The following is a 16915-nucleotide window of genomic DNA, read 5'->3' on the forward strand; positions in this document are numbered from 1 at the left end:
AAGATTGACCAGTAGCTAAGCTGTTCATCACAACAGAACAAGTCACTTGAGAACAAGACCCCGAGATACTTGAACTCCCTCACTTGGGGTAAGGACTCACTCTCTACTCGGAGTAGACAATCCACCGGTTTCCTGCTGAGAACCATGGCCTCAGACTTAGATGTGCTGATCCTCATCCCAGCTGCTTCACACTCGGATGATCCAGTGAGCACTGGAGGTCACAGACCGATGATGCCATTATAGGAAATAATAATAAATAAAATAAAAATAATAGTAATAAAGTAAATTACAACATAAATAAATAAATGAATAAATGTTTTATATTTATTATGTGACATTCTTGTCACTAAAATATCTCAACTATTGTACCTGAATGTTAGTATTAGTCTACAATGGACCAGGTCAAAGGTCACAATTGATAAAGGTAACTTTTCTATATATTCAATAAAAGGCTGCCAGGTATTTAAAAGGGCATCCTATCTGTTCTTCAGAACATAGGTGATCTTCTCCAGGGGCAGACAGTTCATCATTTCTGATATCCACTTTGATATAGAGAGGAATCTGACTTCCAAGTTAATGTGACACATTTTCTGGAAACAGCAAGAGTTATATCACTGAATTTCTTGGAGCTCTGATTTAGTTTCAGGTTTATTGTTTTTCCCAGGAGACAGAGTCCTGGGTCTAATGGGATCTGTGTATCCATGATTTTGGTCACTGTGTCACATATGTCACACTAAAATCATGTCACTTCAGTACAATGCCACATGCAGTGTAACATGGTACCCTCAGCAATGCATCATCTGAAACAGGTATTTGAAACTGTAGGTTTATACTGATGTAGTTTTGGAGGAGTGCGGTAAAGCTGATGATGAAAATTGTACTTGACCAATTTAAATCTGGCATTCACAGTGGCTAACAAGCTGTTCTGACATGAATCAGACTACAGGTCCTCATCTATGGTGATGCCCAAGTCAGATTCCCACTTTTGATCAATGTATGTTTTGTTTTGGACATTCCTCCATCATTATCGATTATACCCTGCTAATAAATTGCCTTGAACCTTTGTTACAGTGAAAGACCTCCTCCACCCTTGTCAGGTCAGGCAGTGCCATTTGTTCCCCAAAATGTTTTTCAAGAAGGCTCTCAGTTGTAAATAACAAAAGAAGTGTTTGTTGGATAAATCATATCTTGTTTTTTAGCTGTTCAGAGGACATGAACTTGCTGCTTCTGTAGCACTGTTCAAGGTATCTTATCCCTCTGTCATACCAAAGCTTAAACATTTTGTTATCAGAGATCATTTGTATGAGTTTGTTTTTCCACAAAGGTGTTTTGGGAGACAAATCATTCCTCACTCTGATAATTTGATGAACCTCATACCTTGATTTAACCAGATGGACAGTGAGTGGGTTCTTGGTTTTACTGACAATGGCTGAGTTCACACGGCAGATCTTAATGCTCAATTCTGATTTTTTACACAGATCCATTTTTTTTGTTTGGCGGTTCACATTACTTTTTAAATGTGACCTATATTTGACCTACATTAATTCCCGTGTGAAAAGACCACGGCTCAGAACAGACAATAACAAAGACATCAGGACGTCACACGCAGCGCACTGTTTACGGTGTTATGCCGAGAAATGCACCTCTGCCTTGAAATGCACCCCTTACGTCACTCTGTTCGAAATCTACTATCGCAGCCAAACGAATTGGAAAACTCTTAATATTTCAGCATAATTATTTCTGAAGGGAGTGGAAAAGAAGAACATTGGCTATTTACACTATTTAAAAAACTGTAAATATCCATTGTCTTACTGACAACCGGTGCACAATTGTGACGATTGTCACTCAGTCGCTCTAGAATGATGTAAAAGTCACATTAAACGCGACATGATTGTTTAGACGACAGGCGCCTTGCAAAATTTTAGACACGTATCCGATATAATACCACCTCTGAAAGCGACCCAGGTCGGATTTTAAAAAACTCAGCTTTCAAGTGACTTGAACTGTTCACACGGTCAAGAAAAAATCAGACCTGGGTCGCATGTAGGCAAAAAGATCGAATTTGGGTCGCATTTCACTGTTGTGTGAACTAAGCCGATATGTTTTGAATCACACTTATAAATAAAATCACTTTCCACCTTTTCATCAAGATCATGAAGTTCAGTTTGTGTGTAGGGGGACGCACAGCATCGTTCAAATAAAGATAGGAGAAATCTCAATCTCAAATCTCAATCTGCTGCCAAATTTAAAACATTGGTAAAGAAAAGGACAAGGACATCTTTAAACTTCTTATAAAATTCAGGATGGGTCCAATCTTCACCAGGTGATTTATTAGACTGCAATGAGGAGATGGCTTTTCCAGTTTCTTTTTGAGTGAAGGGGGAGTTCATCTCCTCTGTTAATCGTGGTAGTTCAGTAAAAAGTAATGTTCAGTAAAGTAAAAAAAGGTTTTCATTATATACAACTTTTTAAACAACATGCGCACATACCAGTTCTTTTTTTTTTTTTAGAGCATTTTTATGTCTTTATTTAGATTGGACAGCTGAAGGTATGATGGGAAAGGGGGAGAGAGTGGAGGGAGGGATGAGGGGTGTGTGACATGCAGCACAGAGCTGCAGGCAGGAGTTGAATCCACGACCACTGCAGAGGGCTCACAGCCTCGGTACATGGGGCAAATACTCTACCAACTGAGCTGCAGGCCACCACACTGAACAGTAACATTTAGTACAATTGTTTTACATTACACTGATAGATGAGAGTCATAGTAGAAGTTAACAGCCTTAAAAGTGCAGAACAGATAAAAGAGGCATAAAGGCAACATTTCTTACGCCTCTTTCAAGACAAATCTTTTAAATAAAATGCAAAATAAAAAAAAAGATTAAGAAACAGAAAATGTAGAAAATGTAACAAAGTTACCACAGTCATCACCAAAAAATTAACTATTTAAAGTGACCATTTTCTAAACTAACAGAACTCAAAATATAATAACATAAAATATGTAAATATAATGCATAACACTTATTGCTGCCAAAGCAGATTATTTCCCGTCCTGTGTGGTGCAGGAAATGACATAGTAGTTAGGTCATTTCCATCACTTCCATGACCGTTTCTGAGTAGATTTGTTATATAAAGGTTAACAAAGTAATTTAGCTCCCATACCAATCAAGAAAATGCACGCAAAGTTTTTGAGAGCCTCAAATCCAAACAGCTACCATGGTGGAAAATACTTTTTCAATGGTTTGGCCTGCAGTGCTGCACAGTACATGGTTTCATAGATGACAAATCCACTGAGAAATAAACCTCCACTTTCCACGTCACAGAATTACTAAAGATGATTCAACTATAAGCATCAACAAGCAAATCCAGTGTTTACTTTGTCAGTCAATCACAAAAGCCCTGACATCAGTGTAGATCGTCTCTTCCTTTCTTGCACTTCTTCTTCCTGCTCTGCCAGCTTTCGTCCTGGTAAAGTTTGGTGTAGAATAAACTAAAGTCTCCTCATTTCCCTGAGGAAATAAAGTGCAAAACTGAAAATAAGAAAACACTTTTGATTACATGCTGGTATTTTTTTTTTTTAGCTACATCTTTAAATTCTTTACCTGCTGATTCTGCTGATCACCACTGGTTGTTCCATCGTTTGTTTGCAGAGTGACAACAGCTAAAAAATTATAAATAATGGATTGTAAAAAACAGTGGATTTCATTTTATGGTATTTTATAATTATGCACAGCATGAATGTGAATCACTCAGCTTAAAGGGGTAGTTCACTCAAAAATGAAAATCCAGCCATACCTACTTATGCTGATTGAAAGTCGGATTTAGTTTTTTAGTCCACAATATACTGCTGGATTTTCACAGGAAAACAGCATTACAGAATCTCCCAAACAATTTAAATGAACGGTGACCAGTTTTCAAATGTAAAAAAAAATGCCTCTGTACTGCTTGTCATGTTGTAATCCAAGTCTCCTAAAGCCCCAACATGCCAAGTTGACTTGAAAGACATCATTTACACCATGTTTTTAGTCTGAGTCTTTACTGTAGATCCTTAGCTTGGACCATGTTCATATGCATATACACACCATCTTAAGTGGGTCTCTGTGGTGAGACTGTGTGCACATGCAAGTTAACAGCATGTCAGAGAAGAAGAAGACTTGGATTAGACCAGACAGGCAGTATGGAGACATTTTATGTTTGTTTTTTTTGTTGTTGTTTTTTTCCATTTGAAAACTGGTCACCATTCACTTAAATTGTTTGCAAGATTCTGCAAAACTATTTTTCTGTGAAATTCTGTGGACTAAAAAAAATGAGTAGATAATGACTGAATTTTCATTTCTGGGTGGACTATCACTTTAATAGATTGACATGAGTAACATCTCTTACCATTACAACAGTCACAGGATTTTTTACAGATGGCACAAATAAGGAAGGTGATAACAATCAGACTTGTAGCCAAAGTAGCAGCCAAAAGGACAATTATATCTTTCTGTGTCTCACATGCACTGACACCTGAAACATTATGAAAAGAAATGAATGATTAAAGTTAAGAAAAGTAATAAATAATTTATTTTATGTAATGAGATGATAATTTCTCCATTATATAGAAATATCAACAATTACCTTCAATGTCCAGTTTTGTTCCATTTCCAAATAATATCTCCCCACATGTGGCCACAGCACAGTAATAAGTCCCAGCATCAGAGGAGCTGACGTTCTTAGAGAAGCTGTAGACACATTTGTGTTGAGTTTGATCCTCAGGACTCTCCTCACATTCATCATTACTGTTTCCATGAGTATAAATTAAACTGGGATGAGATTCATCTGATCCAGCTGTAAACCAGTACACACTGTGATCTCCTGGACAGGCTGTGTTTTTAGACTCAGAGAGGACTGAACACTGCAGAGTCACTGAGTCTCCTGGACGGACTGGAGCAGATGGAGGGACTTGAATGACGGCAGTGATGTTGGGTTCTTGTTCTAGATAATGAACACAACAAATCATAAACATGCTGTACTCAATTGTACTTGAAAAGTTGATAAATTTGCTGTTATTATATATAATTTCACAATTCTAAAGGCATCTTGAATCTCTATTGTTGTTTTTACCTTTAATGTTCAGAAATATTCCTTTCATAAACGTCATGTCACGATCTTTCACTTTTATGCAGTAGTAGACTGCAGTGTCACTTGACTCTGTTTTGTGAATGTGCAGAACAAATGTTCCAGGCTCTTGCTTTGCTGTTATGTGATCAGTTTTGTGAACAGACTCTAAATTGTAGGATAATGTTCCTCCTAAAAATTCAGGAAAGTTTCCACAGAGGACCCTGATCCAAAATAAGTATGTTAAACGCCACGATGTCTGACGGGGACATGTTAGAGTCACACTTTGTCCAACACCGACAGTCTTTGTCTCAAAGATGAGATCATCTGTGCATCCTGAAAATAAAATTAAAACACAGCAAAGATTAACAACAGAGACACATTGATATTTTTAACATATATCTGGAGTAAATGTGACTTTAATACTTACGTCCAGTCGTGAGCAGGAGCAGTACATGAAATATCATCAGCATTTTCTCTTCTCACCACTTGAGACTACAGTTAAATTAGACTGTACTGTAACTGGATTCAGCTTAATGTAATCTTATCAAATGGGAGGGAACAAGTTCAGAGCAATCTGATTGGCTTCTCGTTATGTTGGCGCCTCACTGAACTACCACAGCGGAAATATGTGAACCAAAACTTTCCAACTGAAACACATGAAACATCACCAGCAGCACGTTTTATTCTGATTGTGGGTGAGTTACAGTGGGATGTTTACAGTAAACACGACACATGAGTTGTTTACAACATTTCTCTTGTGTGGAAATCATAAATATCTATTCAGTGTCTATAGTTTATGTCTATGTCTATTTATTTATTTATGCACTAGAGAGGCACCAGTGAGTGCTGGAGGTCACAGACCGATGATGCCATTATAGGAAATAATAATAAATAAAATAAAAATAATAGTAATAAAGTAAATTACAAAATACATAAATAAATAAATACGTTTTAAAAAAGCAACACAATCAACTAGATTTATTATGTTGTGACACGCTTGTCACTAAAATATCTCAACTATTGTACCTGAATGTTAGTATTAGTCTACAATGGACCAGGTCAAAGGTCACAATTGATAAAGGTAACTTTTCTATATATTCAATAAAAGGCTGCCAGGTATTTAAAAGGGCATCCTATCTGTTCTTCAGAACATAGGTGATCTTCTCCAGGGGCAGACAGTTCATCATTTCTGATATCCACTTTGATATAGAGAGGAATCTGACTTCCAAGTTAATGTGACACATTTTCTGGAAACAGCAAGAGTTATATCACTGAATTTCCTGGAGCTCTGATTTAGTTTCAGGTTTATTGTTTTTCCCAGGAGACAGAGTCCTGGGTCTAATGGGATCTGTGTATCCATGATTTTGGTCACTGTGTCACATATGTGCAGTGTAACATGGTACTCTCAGCAATGCAGCATCTGAAACAGGTATTTGAAACTGTAGGTTTATACTGATGTAGTTTTGGAGGAGTGAGGTAAAGCTGATGAGGAAAATTGTACTTGACCAATTTAAATCTGGCATTCACAGTGGCTAACAAGCTGTTCTGACATAAATCAGACCACAGGTCCTCATCTATGGTGATGCCCAAGTCAGATTCCCACTTTTGATCAATGTATGTTTTGATTTGGACATTCCTCCATCATTATTGATTATACCCTGCTAATAAAATGCCCTGAACCTCTGTTACAGTGAAAGACCTCCTCCACCCTTGTCAGATCAGGCAGTGCCATTTGTTCCCCCAAACTTTTTTCAAGAAGGCTCTCAGTTGTAAATAACAAAGGAAGTGTTTGTTGGATAAATCATATCTTGTTTTTTAGCTGTTCAGAGGACATGAACTTGCTGCTTCTGTAGCACTGTTCAAGGTATCTTATCCCTCTGTCATACCAAAGCTTAAACATTTTGTTATCAGAGATCATTTGTATGAGTTTGTTTTTCCACAAAGGTGTTTTGGGAGACAAATCATTCCTCACTCTGATAATTCTATGAACCTCATACTGTGATCTAACCAGATGGACAGTGAGTGGGTTCTTGGTTTTACTGACAATGGCTGAGTTCACACGGCAGGTCTTAATGCTCAATTCTGATTTTTTACACAGATCCGTTTTTTTTGTTTGGCGGTCCACATTACTTTTTAAATGTGACCTATATTTGACCTACATTAATTTCCGTGTGAACAGACCGCGGCTCAGAACAGACCCGCATGCGCAGAAGAACAATAACAAAAACATCAGGATGTCACACGCAGCGCACTGTTTGCAGTGTTGTGCCGAGAAATGCACCTCTGCCTTGAAATGCACCCCTTACGTCACTCTGTTCGAAATCTACTATCGCAGCCAAACGAATTGGAAAACTCTTAATATTTCAGCATAATTATTTCTGAAGGGAGTGGAAAAGAAGAACATTGGCTATTTACACTATTTAAAAAACTGTAAATATCCATTGTCTTACTGACAACCGGTGCACAATTGTGACGATTGTCACTTAGTCGCTCTAGAATGATGTAAAAGTCACATTAAACGCGACATGATTGTTTAGACGACAGGCGCCTTGCAAAATTTCAGACACGTATCCGATATAATACCACCTCTAAAAGCGACCCAGGTCGGATTTTAAAAAACTCAGCTTTCAAGTGACTTGAACTGTTCACACGGTCAAGAAAAAATCAGACCTGGGTCGCATGTAGGCAAAAAGATCGAATTTGGGTCGCATTTCACTGTCGTGTGAACTAAGCCGATATGTTTTGAATCACACTTATAAATAAAATCACTTTCCACCTTTTCATCAAGATCATGAAGTTCAGTTTGTGTGTAGGGGGACGCACAGCATCGTTCAAATAAAGATAGGAGAAATCTCAATCTCAAATCTCAATCTGCTGCCAAATTTAAAACATTGGTAAAGAAAAGGACAAGGACATCTTTAAACTTCTTATAAAATTCAGGATGTGACCAGTCTTCACCAGGTGATTTATTAGACTGCAATGAGGAGATGGTTTTTTCAGTTTCTTTTTGAGTGAAGGGGGAGTTCATCTCCTCTGTTAATCATGGTAGTTCAGTAGTTGATAAGAATGTATCAGTTGTGGTGGGATCATCTGTGGTCCCATTTTTAGTTTCTATGGAATTAATAAACAATACTAATTTTATTTGTGTAGTAGCATGTGTTTGTTTTTCTCCAACCGAAAATGGAAAGATTCTTGGATTATGAGGTGCTGATGGGAATGAAAAAGGTTAACTGCTAGTGAATTAAAGAAATTGTATTTTGTGTTCACAGATTTGTCAAATTCAGTAAAGTAAATCACCTAAAGTAAATGAAGTAAAAGAAGTGTTCATTATATACAGTTTATAAACAACATGTGCACATACCAATTCTTTTTTTTCAGCATTTTATGCCTTTATTTAGATCAGACAGCTGAAGGTATGATGGGAAAGGGGGAGAGAGTGGAGGGAGGGATGAGGGGTGGGTGACATGCAGCACAGAGCTGCAGGCAGGAGTTGAATCCACGATCACTGCAGAGGGCTCACAGCCTCGGTACACGGGGCAAATACTCTACCAACTGAGCTGCAGGCCACCACACTGAACAGTAACATTTAGTACAATTGTTTTACATTACACTGATAGATGAGAGTCATAGTAGAAGTTAACAGCCTTAAAAGTGCAGAACAGATAAAAGAGGCATAAAGGCAACATTTCTTACGCCTCTTTCAAGACAAATCTTTTAAATAAAATGCAAAATAAAAAAAAAGATTAAGAAACAGAAAATGTAGAAAATTTAACAAAGTTACCACGGTCATCACCAAAAGACTGACTATTTAAAGTGACCATTTTCTAAACTAACAGAACTCAAAATATAATAACATAAAATATGTAAATATAATGCATAACACTTATTGCTGACGAAGCAGATTATTTCCTGTCCTGTGTGATGCAGGAAATGACATAATAGTTAGGTCATTTCAAACACTGCCATGACCGTTTCTGAGTAGATTTGTTATATAAAGGTTAACAAAGTAATTTAGCTCCCATGCCAATCAAGAAAATGCACGCAAACTTTTTGAGAGCCTCAAATCCAAACAGCTACCATGGTGGAAAATACTTTTTCAATGGTTTGGCCTGCAGTGCTGCACAGTACATGGTTTCATAGATGACAAATCCAGTGAGAAACAAACCTCCACTTTCCACGTCACAGAATTACTAAAGATGATTCAACTATAAGCATCAACAAGCAAATCCAGTGTTTACTTTGTCAGTCAATCACAAAAGCCCTGACATCAGTGTAGATCGTCTCTTCCTTTCTTGCACTTCTTCTTCCTGCTCTGCCAGCTTTCGTCCTGGTAAAGTTTGGTGTAGAATAAACTAAAGTCTCCTCATTTCCCTGAGGAAATAAAGTGCAAAACTGAAAATGAGACAACAGACTGTAATACATAATGGTATATATATATATTTTTTAGCAACATCTTTAAATTCTTTACCTGCTGATTTTGCTGATCATCACTGGTTGTTCCATCGTTTGTTTGCAGAGTGACGCCAGCTAAAAAATGATAAATAATGGATTGTAAAAAACAGTGGATTTCATTTTATGGTATTTTATAATTATGCACAGCATGAATGTGAATCACTCAGCTTAAAGGGATAGTTCACTCAAAAATGAAAATCCAGCCATACCTACTTATGCTGATTGAAAGTCGGATTTAGTTTTTTAGTCCACAAAACACTGCTGGATTTTCACAGGAAAACAGCATTACAGAATCTCCCAAACAATTTAAATGAACGGTGACCAGTTTTCAAATGTAAAAAAAAAACAAAACAAAAAAATGCCTCTGTACTGCTTGTCATGGTGTAATCCAAGTCTCCTAAAGCCCCAACATGCCAAGTTGACTTGAAAGACATCATTTTCACCATGTTTTTAGTCTGAGTCTTTACTGTAGATCCTTAGCTTGTACCATGTTCATATGCATATACACACCATCTTAAGTGGGTCTCTGTGGTGAGACTGTGTGCACATGCAAGTTAACAGCATGTCAGAGCTTTAGAAGACTTGGATTAGACCAGACAGGCAGTATGGAGACATTTCATGGTTTTTTTTGGTTGGTTTTTTTTACATTCGAAAACTGGTCACCATTCACTTAAACTGTTTGCAAGATTCTGCAAAACTATTTTTCTGTGAAATTCTGTGGACTAAAAAAACTGAGTAGATAATGACTGAATTTTCATTTCTGGGTGGACTATCACTTTAATACATTGACACATGAGTAACATCTCTTACCATTACAACAGTCACAGGATTTTTTACAGATGACACAAACAAGGAAGGTGATAACAATCAGACTTGTAGCCAAAGCAGCAGCCAGAAGGACAATTATATCTTTTTGTGACTCACATGTGCTGACAACTGAAACATTGTGAAAAGAAATTAATGATTAAACAGAAGTAATAAATAATTTGTTACGTTATAAGATGATAATTTCCCCATTATATAGAAATATCAACAATTACCTTCAATGTCCAGTTTTGTTCCATTTCCAAATAATATCTCCCCACATGTGGCCACAGCACAGTAATAAGTCCCGGCATCAGAGGAGCTGACGTTCTTAGAGAAGCTGTAGACACATTTCTGTTGAGTTTGATCCTCAGGACTCTCCTCACATTCATCATTACTGTTTCCATGAGTATAAATTAAACTGGGATGAGATTCATCTAATCTGACTCTGAACCAGTAAACACTGTGATCTCCTGGACAGGCTGTGTTTTTAGACTCAGAGAGGACTGAACACTGCAGAGTCACTGAGTCTCCTGGACGGACTGGAGCAGATGGAGGGACTTGAATGACAGCAGTGATGTCAGGTTCTTGTTCTAGATAATGAACACAACAAATCATAAACATGCTGTACTCAATTGTACTTGATTGTAGTTAATTTCACAATTCTAAAGGCATCTTGAATCTCTATTGTTTTTACCTTTAATGTTCAGAAATATTCCTTTCATAAACGTCATGTTACGATCTTTCACTTTTATGCAGTAGTAGACTGCAGTATCACTTGACTTTGTTTTGTGAATGTGCAGAACAAATGTTCCAGGCTCTTGCTTTGCTGTTATGTGATCAGTCTTGTGAACAGACTCTAAATCGTAGGATAATGTTCCTCCTAAAAATTCAGGAAATGTCCCAGAGACGAGCCTGATCCAAAATAAGTATGTTAAATGCCACGATGTCTGACGGGGACATGTTAGAGTCACACTTTGTCCAACACCAACAGTCTTTGTCTCAAAGATGTGATCATCTGTGCATCCTGAAAATAAAATTAAAACACAGCAAAGATTAACAACAGAGACACATTGATATTTTTAACATATATCTGGAGTAAATGTGACTTTAATACTTACGTCCAGTCGTGAGCAGGAGCAGTACATGAAATATCATCAGCATTTTCTCTTCTCACCACTTGAGACTACAGTTAAATTAGACTGTACTGTAACTGGATTCAGCTTAATATAGTCTTATCAAATGGGAGGGAACAAGTTCAGAGCAATCTGATTGGCTTCTCGTTATGTTGGCGCCTCACTGAACTACCACAGCGGAAATATGTGAACCAAAACTTTCCAACTGAAACACATGAAACATCACCAGCAGCACGTTTTATTCTCATTGTGGGTGAGTTACAGTGGGATGTTTACAGTAAACACAACACATAAATTCATGAATGTCTGTTCAGTGTCTATAGTTAATGTCTATATCTATTTACTTATTTATTTATGCACTAGAGAGGCAAAGTCACGACCCTTCCATTGGAAACCAATGTGACTCTACTTCAGTAAAAAATATGAACACAACACATAAGGTGTGTTGTCATTTCACATGTCATTTGAGCTTTACGTGAACTCATTTCCCACACACAGTCAACATTACTGCAGTTCAACATAATTCATGAATGCCTGTTCAATGTCCATAGCTTGAAATGATTTATTTATGCAATAGAGAGGTCAGAGGTCATGACCCTTCCAGTGGAAACCCATGTGACCTCACTTTAGAAAAAATATGAACTGTAGTCAATGGTGAGAGGTAAATGATTTTTTGATCCTGTTTGAACTGAACCATGAATTACACATGACATTTGTTTAAAAGATAATTTTACAAGTTGCCTTTTGCTGTTAAACTACAGAGGTATAAAACTGTGAAGATGCATAAATAGCAAGATTCCACACCCAGAAGTCGCAAGTGATGTCATGACTAAGGGAATAATAACAGGGACAGTAACACCTGACAATATAATCCTATTCAGTATAAAGCAGAGGTGGATTTAGGGGGTGGCTGACTTCACTGGCATGTTGTCTCTCATTGTGTGTGTCAATGTGCAGTACTAGAGTCTAATATAGAGGGCATGTAGCCTCCGTAGCCTGCCCTGAAGTGGAAGTGCTTCATTCTCACTAGGACTTGTCATTGAGTACAGATATCCAAAACTGTTAAAAAAGCCACTGGCACCACCATTCACAGAAAAATGAACATCAGTAGCAGCAGCAGCCGCCAGGGAACCACAGACAGATGGTATTTCAGGTGACACTGCAGGTGTAACACTGTCTACACTGTATATACACTACATTGCGTAGGGCCCCTCTCATGTAAAGCAGGTGTCAGTGTTTACAATTTTGACTAGAGGATGAAGCAGAATTAAGGAGAAAGTAACATCCTGAGAGTAAACGGGATGAACAGTAATCAGGTAAACTTGTGTTTCCTCCTCTCCAAGTTTGATATCATTCATTCACAGAAACATTAAGTTGATGTGATAGTTTGCAGTGTGTGATGCTCCTCCCTCTGTCTGTCTGTCTGTCTGATGTTAACTGAGCTGCAATCTGTCTGTTTGCTTCGTGCTCACAGCCACATCCTATTCTATGACTTTGTGTCAGAATGAAATACAGCTATTTATCATGTTTGATGAGCACCAACATGCAGCGCCATTTATCTGTAGCTCAGAGAAGTTAAATGCATTGCATGTGAACACGTGTTTACATGTGGGGGTGTATGTTAAACAAAGATCGAGGTAAAAGAAGTGATATTGCGCTGTGGAAAGGAAACTAAGAGAAAATGTTGGGAAGTGTGGGACACATGGACAGTTTTGATAGCACAGTGGAAGACTGGACAACATATGGGAAAGAGTTGAGCAGTATGGTCTGGCCAATGAAATAAGTGAGTGAAAAAATTTGCTGTGCTGCTCAGTGTTTTTGATGGGATCATCAAAAAGTATAAAGAAGTATTTGTAAAGTTCATTTATATGCTGACGATACCATTTTATACTGTTGAGCAGATTCAATACAGCTGGTCACTGACAAGCTGCAATTTTCATTTAATATTCTTCAGGAGGCACTCATTGGCCTCAAACTCAAGTTAAATGCAGAAAAAACAAAATATATGCTATTCACAAAATCTAGGAAAATCAATCACAGTATATGTCACATCAGCACTTTATCAGGCACAGCGATTGAAAGAGTCCAACACTACAAATATCTGGGCATCTGGATTGATGAGAAACTGACTTACAAAGTTCACGTTAATAATCTGGCTAAACATCTGCAGACAAAACTTGTCTTTTTCTACAGAAACAAATCTTGCTTCCCAATGTTTAGTAGGAAAAGAACTGTTGAATCTCTTTTACTCCCTGTTCTTGATTATGGTGATGTAATTTATAGACATGCTGCTGCTGTTACAACCCTTAAGCCACTGGATGCGGTTTATCAGTCTGCTCTTAGGTTCATCACTGGCGATACCTAGAGTACCCATCACTGTATTTTGTACAATTAAGTTTGCTGGCCGTCTCTCGAGGTCTGCACAACAAAGACATTCAGGAATGCCTCCTCACAGAAGAAACTGACAATTAGTTGTGCATTAGAGATCACAGTGTCAGTGTAATCTGAAGCAAAAGATGCTGTCGAGTTGCAGCACCATGCTCGGTACACAAATTGCACACAAAACAATACAGCCTTGATTCAGATGTGAAAAAAGTCACATAATCCTGCAGATTGCTGGTTTAAAGATAAGGACTGCAGACACTGCCAGACACTGCCAGTCAGCCAATTAGCAAGTGAGCAATGAGCAGTAGTTCCACTACTGGATTCAGTTATGATATTAAAGTTCCATGAAACAGCTAGCAGAGTGCTTATTGCTGAGGTGTTTCCTATAAACCAGGCAGTTTGAGAAAGACTATTATTACCATTATGTCCTCCACCTGCCATGCAGCTACAGCGGCCCATGGATGTAACGACATGATGGAGAGCGTTCCTCTTTGCTGACTCCTCCAAGACTGAGAGCACGAAGTGACCAGAGCCAGAGCAGAAGCCAGTTTGATGACAGGGATTAGGCTGCAGTACTAACGTGTTTTTTTCTTGGTCTGGCTCCCAGCACCCTGGGGCCGAGTCACAGCACACCAAGCTAATGGCAGTTAGTCGTTAGCTAACTTCCTTTAGCACCAAGTAAAGCTATCTTCCCATATGGAAACTCTGTACTGTATTTCCTGTTGGTCTTGGAGGCTGTGTTTGTCCAAGTGATTGGTAATATTCATTGGGCTGCTGAACCAGCTCTGTTGCTGACTTGTAGCAGCTAACAGTCACGGGTAGCTACTTTAGCAAAAGGTAAGTTAAAGCTATATGTCCATCAGGAAAATCTGTAATGAAAGAACTGAGAGTTGAAACTGAGCAGCCGGAGGACATCAGAGGGGAACCCAGAAAATATTTTTTCCATAAAGTATGACCCAGTTTTGCTGAAATCAGTGAATAAAGTTATTAAGTTGTGCTTTTGTACAGCTCCCCAAAAACACTCCAGTCCACTTTGGTGAAGGGATATATTCCTCCACGTTCCCCTGCATCATAAGTGAGCAAGCAGTTTATTGGACACAAATTTAGTAACACCCCCAGGTACAGGATGAGTCATCAAAGTTTCCAATCATTTTGAAAAACTCTGAAATACCATTAAAACACCAGACAATACTTACAAAATGACTTTTTTGTCATTGATAGGTCAGATACTGGTGCATAACACCCAACACACATGATAACAACATTTTCTCATTATTTTGCTGTGCTCAGGATGTTTCACCAACCCAAAATGTTAGTGTGAAGTTTGTATGGTGTGGTCCACAGTCCAAAAGCAGTCAAGTCAAGCTGCAACTCTAAATGACCTGAGGAAGGTGCCAATGTGACCTTGAATGTGTCTGTCTGTCACTGTGAACTTGTCCACTTTTTCATTGGCAAACTTTTAAAATGTTTATACCATCTAAAAAGTTGTTAATAGTTAGTATTTCAATAAATTACTGTTAGAACAATCCGGTTAGCTGGTTAAAGTAAACCGACCTTTCAGAGGCCTCTAGTAGCATCTCCATCCCTGCAACTTTACCTTCCTGTTGAAGCTCGCAGTCAGGACCATTCTCAATAAGTAGTCTTGATGGATGGTCAAAGGGTGGAAAAATGGCTGTCAGTCAGTGTAGCAGCTATACTGACTGACATAGGCTGTGGTGAGCTACACTGTAGCTGGTGCATGTAGCATTTGTGTAAATAAAACATCTTTACAATTGTTAAAAGAGTTTCAGTGTTTGTGCTAAACTAAGTTACAAGAACTGGAAACCTCAGACTCCTAGAAAGTGAAAGACAGCTGTTGTTGTTGTTGTAGCTCAAGTTTAGTCACAATTAGTAGTCAGATGAATTAGAAGTCAGTCAGTTGCTTTAGAAAAAACTGATATAAACCTTGATTTCATTGAAACCGGATTGTGCTTCTGCTAAATTTAGGGGGATGTACATTCTCTATGTATCAGCCAATCAGGATGATTTTACTTTGCAAACTTTGATCATCATGTGGCTAAATCAACCATTTCGGTGGGAGGACATCAGTTGAGCGAGACAAGAGTGCTGTAGCACAATGATCGGAAAACTGTCAGCTTTGATTCTTCTTAGCACAGTGTGTAAGTAATATTCTTATTCTTATTCTTATTCTTATTTTGTGTGAGAAAAATTATACTGTGAGCTTTAGGTTTTACTACTACTACTAGTCAGTATATTACCTGTAGCAGATGGTAACCAGCATGCTGCCAGTTTGGAGAAGCAGGGAGGGGTATCTACAAGGGAGCTAAGCAATGAACTGCTGTGGACAGGGTCCGCAAGAAAAGCTATTTTAGAAACTAAAAATGGCACACCTAAAAAAAAATCAATCACTTTAATTATAAGCAATGTACGACATATTTTTCCCGCTTTACTGTGCCTTCAAAAAACAATTCTGATGTGAAATAAGTTACGTAAGTCAAATACTGCTCTCTCCAAACCAACTGGACCACTTAAGGAAAAGTAGCAATTATTCTTTGCAAAACATGGGAGTTTGTTTGTGTTATTGTCTGACTTAAGTGTTGGAAAAGGCAAGTTTGGATCCACCGAAGTCACACAATAACACAAACAAGCTAACCAACCAAGGCAACAGTAAACTTTGTCTATGGCGTTTGGTTGCTTTGAGACCAATATTTGACCTGTTCAAGTGGCTAAAATATGTTTTGTTGCTGACCCTGTCGACAGCAATACATTACAGACCAGCTATCTACTGTAGGTAATAGACTATGGTTATAACCCCACGCCCAATTATACAAAGTGTCCCTTTAAGTGCTCAAAGCAAACATTACAAGACTGATTATTCATGTCTAATTAAATCTACTACAAGGAGTTCTGAACTGATTATGAAACAGTCTCAATTTAACACTGATGCCTCTATATGACCTACATAAACAAATGAGTGGTTATGTCAAAATCAAGATATTATGAAAGTTCCAGCAGTAAGTATAGTGCGTACTTTGCTT

At 38.0% G+C, this 16915-nt stretch overlaps 2 protein-coding genes across 4 annotated transcripts in view; both read right to left on the reverse strand.

Annotated features, from left to right (window-relative positions):
• LOC146327172 (signal-regulatory protein beta-2-like) overlaps nucleotides 1–16915 on the reverse strand; it is a 70214-nt gene that overhangs the window by 8376 nt on the left and 44923 nt on the right. The window contains exons 1-6 of one of the 3 annotated variants that reach the window (XM_084719637.1): nucleotides 5528–5570; nucleotides 5104–5433; nucleotides 4618–4974; nucleotides 4381–4506; nucleotides 3600–3658; nucleotides 3378–3506 (exon numbers count right to left, since the gene is read on the reverse strand). In XM_084719637.1, the coding sequence (XP_084575763.1) occupies nucleotides 3378–3506; nucleotides 3600–3658; nucleotides 4381–4506; nucleotides 4618–4974; nucleotides 5104–5433; nucleotides 5528–5570 (1044 nt within the window). Of the gene's footprint in view, nucleotides 1–3377; nucleotides 3507–3599; nucleotides 3659–4373; nucleotides 4507–4617; nucleotides 4975–5103; nucleotides 5434–5527; nucleotides 5571–16915 lie in introns of those variants that run through there. The other 2 variants (XM_084719641.1, XM_084719642.1) reach the window with 2 other exon arrangements.
• On the reverse strand, nucleotides 9343–11520 carry LOC146327174 (uncharacterized). Its single transcript, XM_084719692.1, has 6 exons — nucleotides 11478–11520; nucleotides 11054–11383; nucleotides 10593–10949; nucleotides 10363–10488; nucleotides 9569–9627; nucleotides 9343–9471 (listed from the first exon to the last, which is right to left on the reverse strand). Exons 1-6 carry the CDS (start codon nucleotides 11518–11520, stop codon nucleotides 9343–9345), a joined length of 1044 nt encoding a protein of 347 aa, XP_084575818.1.

Source organism: Lutjanus erythropterus, chromosome 5 (genome assembly GCF_056507025.1).
Source record: "Lutjanus erythropterus isolate fLutEry1 chromosome 5, fLutEry1.hap2, whole genome shotgun sequence".
NCBI classification, from domain to species: Eukaryota; Metazoa; Chordata; class Actinopteri; order Lutjaniformes; family Lutjanidae; genus Lutjanus; species Lutjanus erythropterus.

Bases quoted from the DNA above. Each gene is read 5' to 3' on its own strand.
- LOC146327174 (XM_084719692.1), bottom strand. From the start codon at position 11,520: ATGCTGATGATATTTCATGTACTGCTCCTGCTCACGACTGGAC. The intron at 10,950-11,053 runs GTAAAAACAATA...TTCATTATCTAG, and splicing joins AATATTTCTGAACATTAAAG to AACAAGAACCTGACATCACT. The intron at 9,628-10,362 runs GTAAGAGATGTT...ATCATTTTTTAG, and splicing joins ATCCTGTGACTGTTGTAATG to CTGGCGTCACTCTGCAAACA.